The sequence below is a fragment of the Apteryx rowi genome, unplaced genomic scaffold, assembly GCF_003343035.1.
Source record: "Apteryx rowi isolate R43461 unplaced genomic scaffold, aptRow1 scaffold_877, whole genome shotgun sequence".
Lineage (NCBI taxonomy): Eukaryota > Metazoa > Chordata > Aves > Apterygiformes > Apterygidae > Apteryx > Apteryx rowi.
This window is the reverse complement of record NW_020451179.1, coordinates 16,707-36,984: the sequence shown is the minus strand read 5'-3', so window position 1 is coordinate 36,984 and position 20,278 is coordinate 16,707. Positions and strand designations below refer to the sequence as shown.

General features: G+C 41.4%; 1 gene segment (V, D, J or C); it reads left to right on the top strand.

The window, feature by feature from the left end:
* The first annotated feature begins 19,544 nt into the window (after nucleotides 1–19,544).
* LOC112977881 lies at nucleotides 19,545–20,068 on the top strand. The segment is given in 2 exon segments: nucleotides 19,545–19,593; nucleotides 19,689–20,068. Coding segments are annotated over 2 exon segments (429 nt in total).
* Nucleotides 20,069–20,278: the final 210 nt, after the last annotated feature.

Genomic DNA, 20,278 nt, shown 5'->3' with positions numbered 1-20,278 from the left:
CTGGCTGTGGTATGGGCACTCCAGAACACCAGGTGAGTCACTGGATCAGACCCTGTTAATTGTGCACACTCCATTACCAATTGTAGGCAGGATTCAAGAAGACAGTCCCCTGAACTGTACAGGTAGTGCACAAAACCATACTCTGGAAATGGAAGCATTACTTGCAACAGTGCCATAAAGTAGGCAGGGAGGATCTGAGTGCCTCTCATAAGTTACTGTTAGGGGCTGTAGATTTTTTCCACTTTACCGAGTGTGTGTGGGAAACTTGGCAGCCCAAATCCCCTGGGTTACCATGCATAGAGGCACCACCCTAGTTGGAACTCAAGGCCGAAGATCAACAGAAAGCCTGGTTTACAGAATGAGTCAGCTTCATATGAATATCGAAAACGAGCCTGGCAAGCTAGAGCATACTGTCCAGCCTTGGAAGAATTAATGTATGAAAGTGGCAAGGGGCAGTCAAGTTGATGGGCACAGCTGTGAGCAGTTGCATTAGCCCTCACAGGCACTAAAGAAACAATCTATATTTATACTGATAACTGGGCAGTGGATAAGGGAATGTTAGTGTGGATGGCTGCATGACATCAGGACCAGTGGCATATCAATGGAAAACCTGTTTGGGGCAAAGATCTTTGGTAATAAATTTGGCAGCATTGCTCACAGCGAACAGTGGCAGTGTGACATGTGGATGCACACACCACAGCTGGCAGTCTTGAAGCTCTAGCCAACCAAGAAGCAGATGCTCTTCTGACTTGTCAGACAGTGACTGCCAGAACCCTTTTGGAGTGGATCCGTCAGCAGTTCAGACATCTTGATGCAGAACGAGCAGTATCCTGGGCTTGAGAATGGCATTTAGTCACAACAGAAGATGACCAGAGAACCCTTAAAGCCAATTGCCCTTCATGTATGGTGCTTGCACCAGTGCGAAGCCCTAGCCCATGAGGACATATCAAGCATGGACAACACCCTGGAGAAATACGGCAAGTTGATTACATAAGCCCATTGCCCAAAGTCTGAGATTGGGCCTATGTGCTAACAGCTGTTGATACCTATTCTGGACTCTTGTTCACTTATCTGACAAAAGCCTCTGATCAGTATACCACCATTAAGGGACTGGAATGTTTAATGTTTCACTATGGAGATATGCAACAGATTCAAAGCGACCAAAGTACTCATTTCACTGGAGAGATAATAAAGGTTTGGGTGGGAGAGAAGGGAATGGAGTAAATTTAACATATCGCCTTTCACCCACATGCCACTGGTTTGATCAAATGGATGAATGGTCTTTTAAAGGACCAGTTGAGGGAATTATCTCCCAAAATGAGCCTGCAAGGATGGGGAGGTAATTTAGATACAGCAGTATGAGTCTGGAACCACTGGCCGCCGTGTAGGTCCCGCTCTGCACAGTTTAAGGGAGAGACCATCGTAAAGCCTCCAGTGTTCAGAGTACACTTGTGCCACTCAAATGCACAGCCCCCTGTGAGAAATACTGTGTTGAGTGTGGAGCTAAATCTTAATTCTCCTTGATAACATCACTCTACAACCCAATTCTCAATATTTAATAGATACTGTGATAGCTGTTGCGCTGCCAAATGGTAGTTATGTTCAATTGGAATCCCAGGACCAGCTTGCTAAATGGCGGGGGGCGGGGGGGACGGGACAGTAGATGGAGGGGTGATGAATGCAGACTGTCATAGTAATGTATAATCAATTCTCTATAATCATGGGGCCTGCCTCTGTGACTTCATACAAGGGGGACCCAATTGCCCAGCTTATTTGTGAGCGAGTTCTACTTCCCTGCTGCAACAGTTGGACTGGAATCTGAGATAACCACCTCTAAGAAAGGGTATGGGAGTACAGGAAGACCTGTATGGGTACATAAACCTAAGGAAGTGCCAACGGGTGGGGATTTTTTTGCTGAAGGTCGGGGGTACTGTGTTAGTACTAACTGAAGGGAGTGATGTTCCTGTTTATATTCCTTTCCACAGGATAACCCCAAGATCMCTATGAGTGCTGCTGTGGCATAAGAGGCAGCACTACACCATGCATTGCAACCTATGCAACCATTCTTAATGTCTCCAACTGTTGGGTGTATGTTCCTGATCCAAAACATGCCTCAGGAAGGATGCCCCTCCTAGCTTAGCCTTTTGGGCCTGAAGATCAATGCAGCAATGAGTTCTATGGGTATCAATATCACACAATGTATGAAGCAGTATAATATTACCCATAACTTTGAACATGACAGCTATGTAAGAGGGGCCAACCACACCTCAATGCTGCAATTAGCCACTTCATGCTGCAGTTGGCTATTTTATGTGAACAGCGGTACTATCCCTGTTGAGCATAGCATTAGTAATTATATTATCTCTTATCATAACTCTGCCTTACCCCTGTAAGTTCTGTGGGGAGACCAGTTATTTTTAAATACATCTGAATATGGGAATGGAACTTCTAAAATTCTACTATGGCCCAGTAGGTATAAGGAAGGATATGGCCTGAACAATGATGACTGTTCAAAGAGAGGCTTAACTACCTGGAATGACACGTATTTTATCTGCAGACATACTACCTATCCTTGGTTGCCACTCAACTGGGGAGGGAGCTGTTATTTAGGATATATCCATCCTTCAGTGCATCACATTACTCAGCTTGATCCTTATGATCCTCCCTCTTTCCATCCCCAACATCGATGTGCCATTACTGAAACAGAACAATATTTTACTGTCTTTTTCCCAATGTATGGTACAGCCTGAACCGTTAAGGAAATTAGGCTGTTATCCAGTATGCTGGAACAACTAGCCAACGAAATATGTACTGAGCTAGTAGCAATGAGGACAATGGTATTATAAAACCAGCTAGCTCTTGACTATCTCTTGGCCAAGCAATGCTGTACTTGTGCCCTTATAGGAGCTGAGTGCTGTGCTTACATAACTGACACCTCTGAGAATCACTCCAATTTAATCTATCATATCTGAGAAGCCTTCAAGCTTTTACACCAACCTGATCCATGGTCATAGCTCAGCAACCTCTTTGGAGGCTGGGAAGCTAACTCCTCATAATTGTTTGGCTGTTATTTTTGTTCTAATGTTAATGAAAATATGTTGTATGTGTAGTGTTAACCTTGTGACTCTCAGAACACCTGTTTACTCCTTGGGGACACGTTTTCCACACACTAATATATATCTAAGCAGCACCTAGTAAGCTCTGACCAGCGACAGAGGGGTGGAGTGCAAAGGAGTCAGTCCTGAAGATACAGGCGAGGAGGAGCTAGCAAGGCAGTTGGAATGGTCAGGGCAAATGCGGTGTGCAGTGACATTCTATAACCCGACTTGTGCCATCAAGAAGAGAACAACTGAGCCTTGTATAATACCTAATGTGTTATGTGAACACCCTATGGGTTTGTTGCTAGACCTAGGTGATAAGGTATGGTGGCTCCATTTGACTGGTCTGTACTTTTAGCTGGTCATACCCCTGCATGAACCCCCAGCACTGTAAATAGCCCATGTGTCTTAGCGTCATGGAGAACTCTCTCATGGACACCCCCTGTGTGTGCCTGGCTCCCCCTCTGCAACCCTCTGCACATTAGCTGGGTTCTTCCATGTTGATTGGAGTGTAAGTAAATAAACTCTATCTCATCCCAAAGCTGTGTGTATCCACATATCCAAACCTTATTGATGGGCCTTTCCCCCTTAACACCCACCGCACAGAAACTTCAGTACTCCTACGAACCATTCACTGCAGCTCACTTCCTGCATAAAAAAAGTAAAACGGCTTTGACACAGTGTAATCAAGTAAATAATAAGCAACTGTGGAAAAGAAATGTGAAAACAGTGAATTTATGTCTGTGCTTGGCAATGAGATTGGCACAGGCGCTCAGTTGAGGTGATTTTTGCCTGTCTATTCAGAGATGCTAAGGATATTTCCCAGTCATGGAGGCTAACCTGGTGCAGCTCCTGTGAAACTTTAGCTGGAGAATAAAGGGGACTGTAGGGACTATAGATCTGTAAGCACCGACTGTCACAGCGGGCATGTTCTGCTTCAGAATTGTGGCTATTCAATTGTGCAATCTCTTCATCCAGACCTGCTTTGTTCCCTAATTTTTATCCTGTGTAGTATTCCTATGGTGCTCTGCCACTTTGCAGTTATGTGTGCATTTTGACTACATTGTTTCCTGTAGTCTCTTGTAAGAAGGGGAGAGTAACAGAAGTCTCTTGCATCAGAAATGGGCCTTGTGGAGCCAATCAGGCTATTTTGTAACTAATTTGCTGACTTCTATCCACTTATGGTCCCATAAACAGCTCCTGAAAGACATGCTAGTATGTTGATTTTGTCAGCCAGTTCTCAATATCCTTTATAGGTCAGAGGATTTGTGCATGTAAAAACATGTGGTACTGTTGTTTTCTCCTTGTAAGTGATTTTGTGGCTGCATGGAAAGAAACAGAGTAGAGAGCCTGTCTGTGCCCAAAACTCAGATGAGGAAGGGGATACCTCCTCCTGTAGAAGATGAGTAGCTAATATGTCCTACTCAGAGTGAGATGCTGCCTACTGGTTTTGCAATCAACAGGATCGGCATTTATATGCTTGAAAGACTATCTGTCTGCAACTGCAATAGTTTACATCCTTGATTAAGCATCCTCTGGCCCACAGGCAGAGGAAAAAAATAGCTCCAGAAAAAGTCTGCAACTTCATACAAATGCAAGACCATTCTTGAGACAAATATGGAAGCTTAGAAACCTAATAGTGAGGACAAAGACCAAGCTGACCTGGCATCTTTGACCTGTTTAACTCTGTAGTGGAACTGCTTAGTGATGGTCTCCAGAGTCTAAGCAGTAGTTCCAGAACAGGATAAATCCTCTGATTTGAGGAATGATCAGAGGCTTCTCAGGCAGGCAGTATGTTGGATTCTGGGCTACAGAGTAGGGCACGTGTTTTTACTTTCCAGGCCTCACCCAAGGGTAAGCAGAAGAACAGCTGTTTGTCATGCTGATGACTAGCTATGAGGCTTGGTTTGTCAGCATTAGGGCTAACAGTGAAATGATCAAAGAAAATTTTAATGGCCTCTCTGCAAGAATGACACATTAATTGGTGAAGCATTCTATATTAGAGGGAAAAATACTATCCTGTAGGGGGGTTTTCAGACTCAGGAGCAAAATAGAAAGCTGGCAAGTCCAAAACCATGTTTCCACAATCAATGCAAATTGATGGGCTAATAGATAGATGGTCCCTAACCTGATGGACTAATAGGCACTCACTTTGTGCAATCTGCATTGATAGGAACTCTGTGTTGCAGGCAGTCCTGGCCTCCTTCTCTCTACTCTGGCTCATTTTACCTCAGGCACGCTGCATCTGCATTATCATGTTACCTGGTGGTATTCTCTAAGTCAAGTGACTACTCATTCAGCACTGATGTTGGAGCACACTTTGGGATTTGAACCCCTGCCAGGAGTGCTTGAGAGAAACTTCAGCAAGGCCTGGTCCTTACATCACTGTCTAGTGCTCTCCTGCAGCCATTCTGGATGATCATGCCCACAGTTACAAGCAGAGAGTCAATATGATGGACCAGCAATCTTGCCTTGCTTGGACCATATCCAAAGCTAGCTCCTCCAGAAGTTCCTTCCTGAGTTAGGCTGGAAACCAGAGTACTGGAAAGAGTGCCTGGCCTGGTGACCAAGCCTATCAGGCCTACGGAGTGTTTGAGTGCTTTCTCTTGGAAGTTTTCTCTATAGGCCAAGCTTGCCCTGTGTTGCTTTCCACCAGGTCAGTTCCTTGTATACCTTAGCAGCCAGCCCTCAGTCTCAGCTTGGGGCATTAGCTGGCAGATTAGAGAAGCTGTGTTCTTCGGTGGGGTCCTTGATTGCAAGGCTAGGTACTATTGCCTCAGGGGCACAATTAGTACATTAGCTTCAGTGAAGGATTCTGACCACGGAGACTTCTCTTAACATTTCTGGACCTCTGTGGAGTCTTTTCTTTGTGGGGCTCTGTTAGCCTAGCTCTTACTTCCCATTGGGTATCTAGTTTCAGAGTATTCCCAGGTACACCTGCTGCCTTGTGTGGCTTCTGGATGACTGCAGGGCACTGAGAGTCTCTGAGAGCACTGTTCTCTGTGGCCTTGCTGTGAGCCTTGTTATTTGACCATGGGTTGCATAAGTAAGGAAAGAAAAATTATTTTGTTCTCAGGACAGTAACATGGTTTTTCCTTTTCCTGTGAATAAACCAGACTTATGTCTTGCCTCCTACCTAAGTTTCCTGGAGAAAGACCTTAATCCTAAATTATCTTTCTTTGGATTCTACAAATCAATTTCTTCTCTTTCCCTGCTCCTTTATCTCAAAAGGTGGCCTGTGTCAATCTGCTTACCTTACATCGTTATTAACTCTATGATAGTCTATTCAGTCTATTCACTGACCTTCTGTTGTTCCCTTGATCTGAAGTGCTTTTCTGTGAACTGCTGAAGCCCAGCATTTTCCTGGGCTTTGAGTTATGACTGTGCAAGACCAAAACAGTAACTATGTTGAGTAAATCATGTAAAAGGAGAGGCAGTTACCATCTGGAGAGAGATTGACAAGTGACTGTTAAAGAAACTACAACTCTGCCCAGTAAGTTCAGGGGACTGGTATCCTAGATGCAAGTTCTTATGCTAAGAAAGAAATGAAACATGAAGAATTTACTTTCAAAGTACCGCTATCTATTCCCTGAGAAGATGGAACATAACTTATAAATGAAAAATGCCAGGAGATCTGGACCAATTTGATACCCAGCTTCTCAGTAGTTCTCTGATAAATGGTTCTGTGGGAGATGGGGGGGGAAGAACTGATTTTTCAGGAAGAGGGAAAGGAAATGGGGAGGGGACGGGTTTCAGGGAGGAGCAGGAATAGAGGGAGAGTCCAGGAAAAGAAGGGAAAGTAAGAGACATGGCATGACCATATAACAAGTACGGAGGAATGAGTTAGTGGAGACTGGAAAAAGAAAGAAGTAAAAGCAAGGCAACAGATAGAACATCTGGCTTCAAAGTGCCTAATATCTCTTGTCTGAGACCAGCACTGTTGCAGGAGAGGAAAATGCTGGCATGGTTGTTGCTATTTCTCCTTACAGCTGCTGAATATAAGAACAGAAGTGAGCTGTCAGGACCAAGAGATTCTCCTCCCTGTTTGTCTCCTTCCTTCTTTCTTCATGATACAGGCACTCTTAGACCCTCTACTTGCCTCCACCCTTCATGTTTTAGCCCCAGGGATCATCAGTTCAGTACTGCTTCTTGGAAAGTTACAGTGGCAATGCTTAAATGTACTGATACCAGCAGCTGGCCATGAAGAAGCTTTCTAAGCTCTGGTGGTTTGTGTTGCACCAGATAGTGTGTGTCCTGGACAAACATTTCATAGCCAGCTGACAGAAGAATAAGTTCACACTGAGCACAAAGAGTCTCATCAATAATGGTACAGGGAGTGTGCTAGTGTGCTTGGAGCTTCATACTGAGCTGAATGGAGGCAGCTCTTCCACAAAAGTTACCCCTAAACCAGCCGAGCAGAGATCAGGTTTCAGCCAGCACTTCCCCTACTCACTGAGGATAAAGGGCCCCAGAATACTTCCTGGTAAATACAGGAACTTCTTGTTAATCCTGGATGCTGAATGGAAAATGAATCCTTCATGTACAAGTCTTCTCAAAAGTTTTATTTCAGTTAATAAAGACAAATACTGTAAAGTTCCAAAGAAATTCTGAATTAATCAGAATGCTTTTTACTGATTTTGCCAGTATCTTTGTTGACTGTGATCATTATTTTTATCATCATTTTACATTGAAAAATGGGGTTCTATGGAAAATATCAAACTCTCTCCTCCCTGAGAGAGTACTCTAAGTTCTGCATTGTCAGGGATGTACGGATTGTGGTTCATCTACCTAACTAAGGAATGCTGGTCAGTGAGAACTCTGCAGAAAGGTAAACCCACAAGCGTGCTCATGGCCTAAGGAAAATAGGGTGTCCTTTCCCTCAACCACAGTTCAGGATCAGTTTAGTTATGTATGGAAGTGACAACTCCTTTTCATTAATCCTGCTCATATTTACACAATGAGATTTTATTAATGAATAGGGGACAGGTTGTTCCTACATCCTTATTTGGACCACTCATTTGATATCTCCTTGAAACACCGAGTATATCCTTGCATTGAGCTACTCTGTTTCTACCCTTCTAGGCATACTTGGTGCTTTCCCTCAGGTCAAGGCCAACAAAAGGGTAAATGATAGGTTAAGACTTGTTTTAAGGACAGCAAATCATTGAAAGTTTAGCAGTAGAAAAACAAGCCTATAAATAATATCTTCACTGCTCTTGAATGTAACAGTTATTTAATAGAAATAACTTGCAGTCTAGTTTTTGCTTTCTTTTAGCATGCCTGCACACAAGCTTAACTATAATGAATAAGATAAAAAAAAACAAAACCAAAACCAAAAACAAAAACCTTCAATTTCTCTTACAAGTGGCAGGAATTCAGCCTAGCTGTTTACAGGACATCTTATGTAACTGCAGAATATTATATATGTTTTTATAAATAATTTTATTGACTTATATTTGATGCCAGCTTTATTAATAGTCTATGTTAAAAGTGTAGGCACATTCATACAGCTTGATTGAAATAAAATTCATTACATCATTTTCACAGATTACATGTACATCATTATAAGTACATTTCTATAATCATGCTGATCCCCAAACTTTTTAGCTTCAGGCAAACAACTAAACAGCATTCAAAGAAAGGATAATAAGGATTACTCTGTCATTTCAAGTGTGTCTGGAAGAGTCAATAGGGTCAAAGCAATGGAGAAATCCATGTTTATCTTAGCTATTGAAATTTATTACTGTGCATTTAACATCCTTTATTTTGCTATATTAAAAAATGAAGGCTCTCAAGTTTAAAAATTGAGCAGTGAAGATAAAGTTCTATGTGTGCTTTGGCTTCTGGGACATTTTGCTCTTACAAGAAGTATCATGATTAGTAACAGAACATCACCATGAATACAGGTGTTTATGACCTTGTCTTATTTATGGCTCCCTTCTCCTCTGGCAGAGCAAAAGTGTCTTAAAATGAGCGTGTCTAAGAGCACAAACTATTTTATTGGGGTGTAACAAGCACTGTGAAATGGAATAGTGTTCGTGTACATTGTTGCACAGTGAAAGGCAGCCTGGCAAACAGATTTTGCTTGTCAGACTGGGGAAAAGATATTAATGTCACTCAGATTCAGTCCTACCCTCCTTCCCCTCCATGTATAACTCTTAGCAGAAATAGCTTCTAGTTCGGTTTACCCAGTGTGCAATAAATCTTTTGAGATAATCCAAACAGTGTAAAAATGGATAGTTGCAACTGAGATAGAAATAGTAGTAGCACCCTTCCTTCCTTCCTTCTTTCCTCCCTCCCTCCCTCCCTCCCTTCCTCCCCTCCTCCCCTCCTTCTTTCCTTCCTCGCTCCCTCTCTTTCAGTCTTTCAGTCTCTCTCTCTTTCTTTCTCTCTTTCAGCAACAAGCACATTTTGAATGTACGTATCAAAAATATATAGTTGGTAATCTGGTAATCAAAAGAATCCTAAATATTGTCAGCTTGTGTCTCTATCTTGCCATACAATCAGGAAGAAAGATTTTCTCCTTCCCCACATACAGTCCTGCTGACCTCATACAGTGCAGACTGTTTCTTTGTCCTGCTAGTGGGTGACCCTCATTTTATTCATTGCTTGTCTGTGAATTGTCTTTGTGAATGAAGCAAAACTGTGAAAGGAAATTGTTTGCAGATTCAACTGCTTTAGTTTTAACCATTTTTTGACCTATTGGCAGGATTGGGGACAACAAAATGAATTCTGGCTGGCAGTCATCTGGGAGATTTTGCACATGGGTGTCAGAAAGCAACCTCTGTTGTTAAATACATGTATCATCATGTGATAAAATGATAGTTTCAGGCTGATTCCAAGGTCTTGCTGACTTGCCTGGCTTTCTTAGTATTGCAGTAAGTTGTTGAATAGTAAATGAGCAGTCTCTTCTACTCAACAATGCATGGCAGCCATGCATTGATGCTGATCTTTTAGGTTTTATTTGCAGCCGTGCTGTTTAAAACATGCTTCTTGACTTACGTGAGAATTAGGAGATATGTAGCTTTTGCTTCCACTGCAATGATGGAAGCTCTATTATTAACTTCAGCAGCAGCAAACATACTTTAAGTCAGTTTTTTGAATGTTAGGTATTGCTTGTTAGGTGAAGGACATGTAGGTATATTTGCTGGATCATTGATTATGCCTATCTTTCTCTTTTAACATTCCATCTCATAATGCTGCCCATTCTCCCACTGGCTGTCCTTTTTAAAGTATGCACAGACTGGTCTATTAAACGGAATCAAAGGAGCAGTAGGCCTGCAATAAGTTTGATGCTGGTGGTTAAAAGAGGAGACAATGTAATCAGAACATTGGATCAGCTGTCCAATGAGGCATCAATCCTGCAGGACAGGATGTTCACGGCTCCTAAGTAGTGTGGTATGAATGACTCGAAATGAAGGAATGGGGGAATATGGTTTGTTGTAATTTTGATTTTCCAAATTGAAGGAGGCCTGTAGTATAATTTCTCTCATATTGTATGTGTGTTTGAAAGAACAGAAAGTAGGATTTGTAGGAAGAGGTCATGTCGTTCATCAGCCCAGCTGAGAGAGTGGGGAAGAGCAAAGACTTTCTCATGTTTTTAAGCACTTGCAAGATGAGAAAAAGTAGTCATTTAAAGATCCAATAACAGGGAAAAATTTTAAAGGCTGCTTTATTATCTGGAGACAAACAAAACTACATTCTGGTCACAACTGTGAAGCTTCGCATGTCTTGATGCAAAAGGGTTGGGTAGCTGATACAGGCACAGAAAATACATTTGCAAATGATGAGTTTTACTTGAGTGGAGAGAGGGAAAAATAAGGAGGAGAAGGAAAGAGGTGTGGGGGAGAGAGGAAGTCAGCTAGAAAGGAATGTTATATGGGAATTGTAGAGCATGTGAAGGATTAGCAGGACATCACCACTGTCACGGAGAGAGGGAAAGCCTGAAATGGAATTTGATTTCTGATTTGACTGTTGTATAGCATTACCCCAGCCCAAGAAAGGCAATCTGTATGAGACCAGTGATGTTGCAGTGAAGAAAGATGCCTGGGTAACCACTGCTGCTCCTATTTCTGGTGGTACTCTCACTAAATACATAAGCAGAAACAAGCTACCAGACTTTTCCCCTTTTCTATTTTTTCCCCTCCTTACATCTTCATTTCTCTCTTTCTTTCTTTTACAAATGCACCCCTTAACCAGGAGGGGTATGGAAGCAATCGTGCATGTACTGGTGCCAGCAACCAGTTTAGGGAGTTCAGATATGTGTTTCAGCACCAGGCAGCAAAAGTAGTATAACTTTACAATGAGCATAAAACCACCTCATTGGAAAAAAATATGGGGGTACATTATTATGCCTGGAGTCTCCGTATGACGAAGCACATGCAGGCCCATCACAAAAAATCTCCTTTGCTCCTGACTCTGAGGAGCTGAACAGAGACTGAGTTTCAGCTGGTAGTCCATTTTTTTGCCCTCCCACCCTCCCAAAATTATTTTCCCTGGGATATAGAATCCCAATCCTTAATCTTATTATACAGTTAGTTTAAAGGTTCAGCTGTTAAGGAGCATTTTATTTACTTCAGAAATCCATCTCTCTTCCTGAAGGGCTTTCTGAGATCATTTCAGTGTACAGCTAAAGATAAGACTCTTTTTTGCAGAATCAGCAGTGCAGCCAAGTCTTCCCTCTCCCTCTTTCTCCCCTTTCCCTTCCAAGACTTTCTTTCCCTTTAAGGGGTGATTCTGATTTGTCTTATAATTCCTCTAACTGTTAAAAAACAAATTTAATCACAGAGAAACAGTGAAAACTGAAATGAAACACTATGGTCGTGCTTCTAAAACACATGTTCTTGGAAGCTAATATACACAGTGGAATTTTACAGCTGTTACCTCCAGAGGAATATGACCTTATTCCACAAACAGGCTGATGTGATCTTGGAGGAAAAGGGCCTTCACCCTCCACTGTGAACTTGCAATCTTGCAGTTAGAACTTTGTCTCTTTATCATCTGTGAAGTAGCTGATGAACTGAGGGAGGGGGAGAGATTATTCATCTGTTCTTGTAAAGGGCATGCTATTTATTACTTCTGTGGTGTCAGATGTATCTTGGTGAGGCTAATTATTATTGTCCAGCCTTTTAGACTAACCTGGCAGGAGAAAGATCAGGAAATTGGCAATTACGTAGACACCTGGACTAAGAACAAGAAAGAATATCTGATGTTTCTTAGATGGAGAGTATGGAAATGTGTACATAGTGTCTGAGTTGCTCCGAGCTGTGGCAATATTATCATACAAGTAATTGAAAATGCAGTTTCATGTTAGAACTCCTTGGGCTTTAGAGCAGGTGTCACTAGAGGGAGTAGTTTTCATTTCCTGCCACCTCCAGTTGCAGATTCTCACCCTTTCCTTGCCTCACATCTATTGACTAGGGGGCCACTGGGTTACCTAAATCAGCTTATTGCTCATACAGAAATGAATAATTTTGGTGTGGGGGTATACATGTTAGTTTTCCACGGTCAAAATGCCATTCTGACTCATTATAAAGCCACGTAACATTCCAATACGTTCCAATGCAGGAGGCTCTTACTAGGGGAAGAATAAGACTATCCTGTTCAGCTGCTGTGCAAGGTTTGACTGAAGTAGCTCTAACATTAAACTGCAACTTTAGATACAAGGCTTTTAAAACTTGTCCTCAGTATAACATCATTATTTGAATTCCAATGTAACAGAATACACAGAATTTCCTAATTTGAAAAAGTAATTTTTAGTTTTAAATATTATTGCATAACCTAACAATATCTATATAAAGGCTTATCTGCACAAACACAAAGTAGCACAGAGGAACAATGACAGGCAGCGGAACCCCAATAACCAAATCAGAAAAATGGAGCACCGTGATCTGGCTCCACCAGGGCTATCACATGATCAGCTCCAAAGTCCAGGTGTGAAACCCATTCGGATGAGTAAATGGGAGAGGCTGTCAGAATCACCTTACTGACCAAGGGGTGCCTGATCAGCACAGACTGCCCTGTCTTCCTGTTAATCTCCATTTACAGCTATAATCTTGGGTGAGGGGGCTCTCTGTTCTGTGTGCAAGTGTGTGTATGGAGGTCCAAATGCCAGCAACTGGAGTGGGATCACAAGTCATAGGGCCTGTTTGTCTGGGGTGCCAGAAACTGGAGAGACCAGAGTGTGTGCATATTGTGCTGGTGAGTATGTCAGTGTGTGATCACTAGCGAATATCAAGCCAGACTAGCTGTGAGTAGAAAAGTTGCTTTGGGAACCAACTGTCAAAGTGGCCATGATACTGGGGAGACCAAAGACTCTGCGAGTTGGTAACTGGAGGACGAGGAGGTCCAGGCCAAGTACTGGGGAGACCATGGGGCCTGGGGGTCGACTGAGAGACCCTTTTTCACGTTCGTGTCTCTGTGCATGAGACAACTGGAGATGAGAGGATCCAAGGGCCAGCTACTGGGTAGATTGTGAGTCTAAAGCCAGTTACTGGAGGGACCCATAGTGCGTGTGTCTTTGTGTGTGTTGGTATATGCAAGAGGGTCTGCGTACCAGCAGTTGGAGTGGAGCTGTGGGCTTCAAGGGTCTTGCATGCCCAAGTGCCAGCAACTGAAGTGAGCAAGGATCCAGAACCAGCTGTGGGATGGACTGAGTGTCTAAGGCCAAGCTACTGGAGGGATCCATGATGTATAGATGTATGTTTCCCGCTAACGGGCCTTCAAGTTGATCAGCCAGAAAGGGGCACAGGGTGAAGGTCTGTTAGTGCTCTTTGTTTGTGTGAGAGTTTCCATCTGTGCTAAATTTGTGTGGCTGGCTGCATGCGTATGTATGTATGTATTGTATAGGTGTGTTTGCCTGTATTTATTGGGAACACACACTCAACCTCACTATTGGCTGGACCTGGGGATATAAAGCTGTGGCAGCCTCACTTCTCTTGAGCTACCTGATTCAGCAAATCCTAACAGGTACCTATGTAAGTACCTACAGGGATCTATTAATTTATTTTGTACTGAAATCTCAACTACGTAAAAATAATTTCATGTCATGTCCTTGTAATATATGAAACTATAGTTAATATATTGCTTAATACTGATGGATGAAAATTATTATAATGAAATGTGATTATATAACTTCCTAGACTCAAAAGAATTTTTAAATTTTTGCATGCAATACTGTGGCAAGAAAATCATAGTCAGAACAAAATAAAAAGATACAAGAGAAACAAGCCAAGCTTTCTACTTTTCCTTTTCCTTTTTCCAGCTCAGTTGTCATAATAAAACTTTGCCTCTCCTTACTATTTCTGATTTCAGAAAAAGGCATTGAAAACACCCTTTGGTTTGAAAGAAAATCACTAAAGCCCATGGTGTATAGAAGTAAAAATCTATAATGGCTAAAGCAGTAAGACCGTCTAATCTTACCTTTTTGGCAGTGCCTATCAGGTTTAGATCTTGTGCCATGTAGCCACAGGTCACAATTCTGCCCATTTTTTGTGTACCTGACTTTATTTACAGAAAGAACAATATTGAAATCAATAGATTTGCATCCAAGGCTGATGTTGAATAGGTCACCATTGCAGATAAACAATGCAACTATGTTCTAAAATAGATGAAAATTATATGATAGTCCTTGTTATGTAGGAACAAAAAAACACTGAGAACATGCAGCAGCAGAAAGTGAAAGACAGAGAGACCAAACCTATTTGAGCTGTGAAGGAGCCTTAAAGTGAGTGAGAGTCAGGCAGTGATAGCAGTGACTTGGACTTTGATTATCTGGCATTATTCCTGGAACATAATCTTGCTTTATAAGATACAAAGTGATAGAAAAATGTATAATTATGGTATGTGTAAATATATCTTTTGCCTTTAAATTGAAATAATGTGTATCTTATTTGTGTGTGTATACATGTACGTTTGTATGTACATATGCAACACACCCACACAGAATTAAAAAAATATAAAATTACAGTCATTTATTAAAATATAATCACCATTAGTTAGCACACACTCTGTATACTACTCCGACTCACACGTGCGAACTACTGCAGGCTTAGGAAGCTGCACTTCTCCTCTCCTGTCAGTACGTGCCACTCTTGTGCCATTAATTCCTCTGCTTAAAACTTTTTCAGCTTGATAGCCTGAGTGAAACACCTTTGTGAGGGGAGCCTGAGGTAAAATGTAGAACTCAAGATGCTGCTGCCAACAGCAAGATTCCATGAAAGTTCTCCTGTGATCATTTCTAGACCAGGTTATTGCTAAAATCCCTAGAGATGTCTGAAACACTTTAACTGCCTGTTCAAAATGGCTCATAGGGATGTACCATGTGTCTGTGTCAAAGAGCAGCATCTTTTGTTTGAGGAAAGTGTGAAAACAGGAGGTAGGAAGTTCTTTGTTCACCTGACTTCATGGTTTGGGTTTCTCTGTGCCTCACTCTGTAGAGCAGATGTATCTTCTAAGGGCTCGCTGTTAGTGCCTCTGGTTTCAAGGGTTAATGGGAGTAAAAACATGCTTGCAACAAAACAGTGTACAAGAGGTGGCTGGTTTAAATAGGTGATTTTCTAATCCTTGTAAGCCAAGATGTAATGTTATAGGTAGAGACCAAGCCTGAAAACACTGTCATTACTCCAGTACTATTTTTATTCTCCAAAACATAGATTCATCCTGCTTTAAGGTTTCCATGCATTTATATTCCCACCACAGACAGAAAGTTGCCTTCTTCTTTTTGCAGCAAGGCTTATTTAAGAATCCCCTACTTAAGAGAAACTTCCCTGTGTAAAAACCTTCCTAAGGCCTTTGTTCTGTCAATTGGGAATCACAGCTTTTCAGTTTGGAGGACACAGAGCATTCCAGAGTCCAAACTCAGGTAGTGAATGAGGAGATGTTTAATGCCCTCACCAGTCCAATGTCCTCCCAGGAGTCAGATAATAAAATAATTTGGTGGCTCTTGTCTGCAGAAGATAGTAATTTGATCTTTCTTTTAGCCCTGTTTTGCCAGACTACAGGCTCTCAAAGGGTAAGTAAACTGCTGCCCCACCCCACTTGCTTTTGTGTAAACCATTGCAAATTCCATTGATAAAGGTCTGGTGATTCTGCGATTTGACACTGTGTGATACTGTTACTAAACAGTCTGTGGATATGTTGCCATAAGATGCTCTTCTTGTCCCTGATATTGCTTTTGCCTTGGTAAAATTCCCAGTAAGTTCCACTGGCCTTTCTCATGTGTTTCTCCCAGTTGGAAACGATGAACACTTTCTTGAATGCAGAGCGGTGACCAGGCGGTGCCCTCTGGGTGTGTAGAAAAGACAAAGTCTTTTCAAAGTGGAAGAGATCAGATCTAGAATGCAGAGGCCTATGAAATAAATACAGATGCTCCTCATTAAAAAAGAAAAATATACAAAATGAAAACAGAATCAACCTCCCAACTCCTCCTCCATTGTTTCACTGTTGGGCAGCAGTGGAAAGGACCCTGTGAGAGCTGGTACCAGATCAGTACATTTTCGGGGAAGGATCCACTCATGTCAAACACAAACTATCTAACAGCCATAAACATGGCCATTAATGGGATTGAGGGGAAAACGGAAAAGTTCAAAGGATGGTTTGAGATAATGTGTCTATTATGGATGAAGTCATGGAAATTCTTTAACCTCAGGAGAAGACTAGATCAGATGATGGAATTAACCAGATAAGAAATGGAAAAGAGAATATCATTGAAATAGGATTCTGAGAAAGGAACAAAGCAGAAGTATATCTGCTTTTACATATATACAGGGAGTCTAAAAAATGAGTTGAGGAAGATGTCTAGTCCTACATAAAAGCCTTGGCATAAGTCAGGATAGTAAATACCAATATAAAGATAAGTATATAAGGATAAGGATATAAGTAAGTACCGCTATAAGGATAGTAAGTACCAATTATTCAGCAGAGATAAACTATGCTGCTGATGAAACAGTACTTCCTGCAGTAAGAATTTAGAAGTGGCTCAAATGAAAAAAACAAACAAAAAAACCCCTAACCATCTCAGTGAATAATACAGTCACCGTGGACTTAAAATCTAGGATAGAATGGGAAGGGGATAGTATCAGATTTACATTGCCAACTGCCTAACCATGATGGCAATAGTCTGTGCTGTGCTGCAGCTTCCATGACCCCCAGGTACATTGAACAAATATCACTTTCAAATCTGAAACAGAGACACTACCAATGATTAGGGGGCTCCTGAAAGGAAACCTTTGACTCAGCCCTGAATAATAGAACTGTTCAAAATTCTATCAGTAAAGAGCTGCTTGGTAACTGTGACCAGTACCTCCTCAGATTCAACATTCCTTTGGGAGTAACACAAATGAAAATATTCACCACAGTTGTGCTCAGCTTCAGAAAGGAAAAGAACATAAAATTGTGGAGGCTTGTTGAAAAGAAGCTAAAAGGAGTGGCTGGGAAAATCAGGTCCTTACAGGCAATGTAGAGATTGCTAAAAAAAGTGTAATTCAGAAAAAAAAAACCAAAATCAAAAACAGCATGTCCCACCTATTAGGAAAAGCTTCAGTAAGGGTAAAATGAAACTCACATGGCTGACAAGCAGAGTAAGAGGGCACATCCTGTTCAAGTGTGGAAAACAGCAAAAAGCATGAACTTTGGCAGATTAAATAAAAAATGCATTTAGAAGAATGGAGAACGATCAGCAAAATGTTCAAAACTAACACTAGATCCTTTTTGATGTGCATCAGTAGCAAAGACACTGCAAGAAATTCAGTAGAATTGGTTGATGACTTGGGTATGGAAAGAGTGCTAAGAGGCTGCTGCAAAGAAGCTGAATTATTTGTCTGCATCTGTGTTCACAATGGCACAGATGAAATCCATGCTGAAACCCATACTGAAATCTGTCTTTGTGGAACTGATTCTCATCAGAGGATTTGTCTGAAATTGAATTGACTGGAGAAGAAGTTATGGAACAAATTGCCAAAGCAAATGTCACTAAATTTTCAGTATCATGTCTTATTCAAATAAAAGTCACAAGACAGCACAAGACTGAAATAGCTGACTTACAGACAGCAGTGTATAATCTTTCATCTAAAATGTCCTTGATACCTAGGGAAGGTTGCAAATGTGACACCAATATTTTTTAAAATAATTTGGGGGAATCCCTTAGCTGCATATATTGGCTTTTGTGAGTCACATTCTTAACATCAGCTCTGAGATCTTTCACTTAGCTTTTCTCTTATCTCCTACAAAGTTAAAAGCTTGTGTATTTCTGACACAACACTTTCAACACATTTTTTCACAGTCATCAGTTAAAAGACAGGCGTACATATGTCTCTGATGCAGCAGTTCCAGCCCCCTCTCTATGGAGCTCAGCCAATTCTTTTCCACATATAGAGAACTGTGGAAAATATAGCCCTTAAGGATCAATGTAAACTTCCATTCATTCCACCAGATGGTATCCTTTCCTCACTTAAATAAGAAACAATAGCTTCAGCAGTGCAGATGTTAGATTTCTTGATTTTGACATTAGTCTCTGGGGCCTCTTTTCACAGCTATAGGTGGCAATTATGGCTGCTGTGATTGTTTCCACTGTGCATCCAAAATCCCATGGTGAGACAGCAATCAGTGTTCTTAACACAGGGTGAGAAATTGTGTCAGAGACTGTGGGGTCACTCTGAATTCTGGAAGTTGGGCTTATAATTAGTACAGGTACTGCTGGGACACTAAGGGGAAAGAAGTTGTTAGATGTTTGCTTCAGGAACAACTCAAGTTTCCTTCTGCTTTGGTGGGTGCTCAGTGTTCAGGTTAGAACAGAGTTCCATACAGAGCTGTCCCCAAAACAAGATGCCGGATGCTGGCTTCTCTGTATCTGACAGATAAAGAAGGCAGAAAAATAATTAAGATGTGAGCATGATATGTTTTACATTTGCTCATAAAATTACTATTTACTTGTTGTGTTTGTGCCGAGAAGACCCATCCTGCTCTGTGGACCTTAAAAATGCAGCTTGTTCTTCCCATAAGTCCCACAGAATGTGTGTAGACTCTGGGATCTGCAGCCATGGGAGTTCAGAGTGACTAGAGAAGGCTAGAGTTTTTCAGAGAGAAAAAATACCAGTAGTCATTAATATATATATATAAAAAGAAACCTTTCACCTGGTTAGGTTAAAAATGTTCTGTTTGATTCTGTAAACAAAATATCAAAAGGTAAAATGAAATATATGAAGTTTAAAAAATCAAAACTCTCTCATAGAATCAAAAAAATTTCCACCTGAGTCAGTTTGAAACTTCCTGTAGGTTTTGAACAGCTACACTTCAAACAAAGAGGTTTTTTTTGAAACTTTATGCAGGAAGAAGCTTGTTTTTCAGCATAGATTTAGCTGTTGCAGAGGTCTGTGCTATTGGTTTTAAAGAAACATGCAGAACGGACTTACAGAAGTTCCCTGTAGGGGTAGGCTCACTGAGACAGAAATGGAGAGGTGGACAACCTGGTGTGTGGCCATGTTCTTTCTGGGAGCAAGTAAGGCATCAGCTGAGCCATTTGATCTGTTCTGCTGCTTGGAGAATGTAGCTTATTTGTTTTATTGTGTTTATTTGTTTTGCTTTGTCTCATAGGAGCTAAAATCACCCAAACCTCAGGTCTGGTACTGAAAGAAGATGAGAAAGCTACTCTGACATGCATTCAAAATGATAACCACAATTATATGTCCTGGTATATACAGCAGCCAGGGAAGGGCCTGCAACTGGTCTATTATTCCATTACTGTAAATCAGGAACAAGAGGGTGATATTCACAGTGGATATGAAGCTAAACGGTTAAACCTCACAGACTTCTATTTGGATATTGTATCTGCGAAGATGAACCATTCAGCTATCTATTTCTGTGCCAGTAGTTTGGACACAACACTTCAAAGTCACTTGCTTTTACATAAACCTCTATCCTTCCCTCAGAAGAGAGTATCTCTCAGTTCCTCAGCAGGAAAAGAGTATGCATGACAATAGCCTATATACAAGCCAAATATTGCTGAGGAGTTGGAGCAAGACAGGCAAAGTAGGCTCTTGAATTGCGAGTTATTTGCCGATCTCCTGTTTCCTGATCAGTCATTGATTCTATATCCCATCAGAACAATTATTACAGATTGTTATTTAAATGCTGACATAAGGGATATGGAAGCTGCAAACTCCACACAACAAATGATTCCCCCC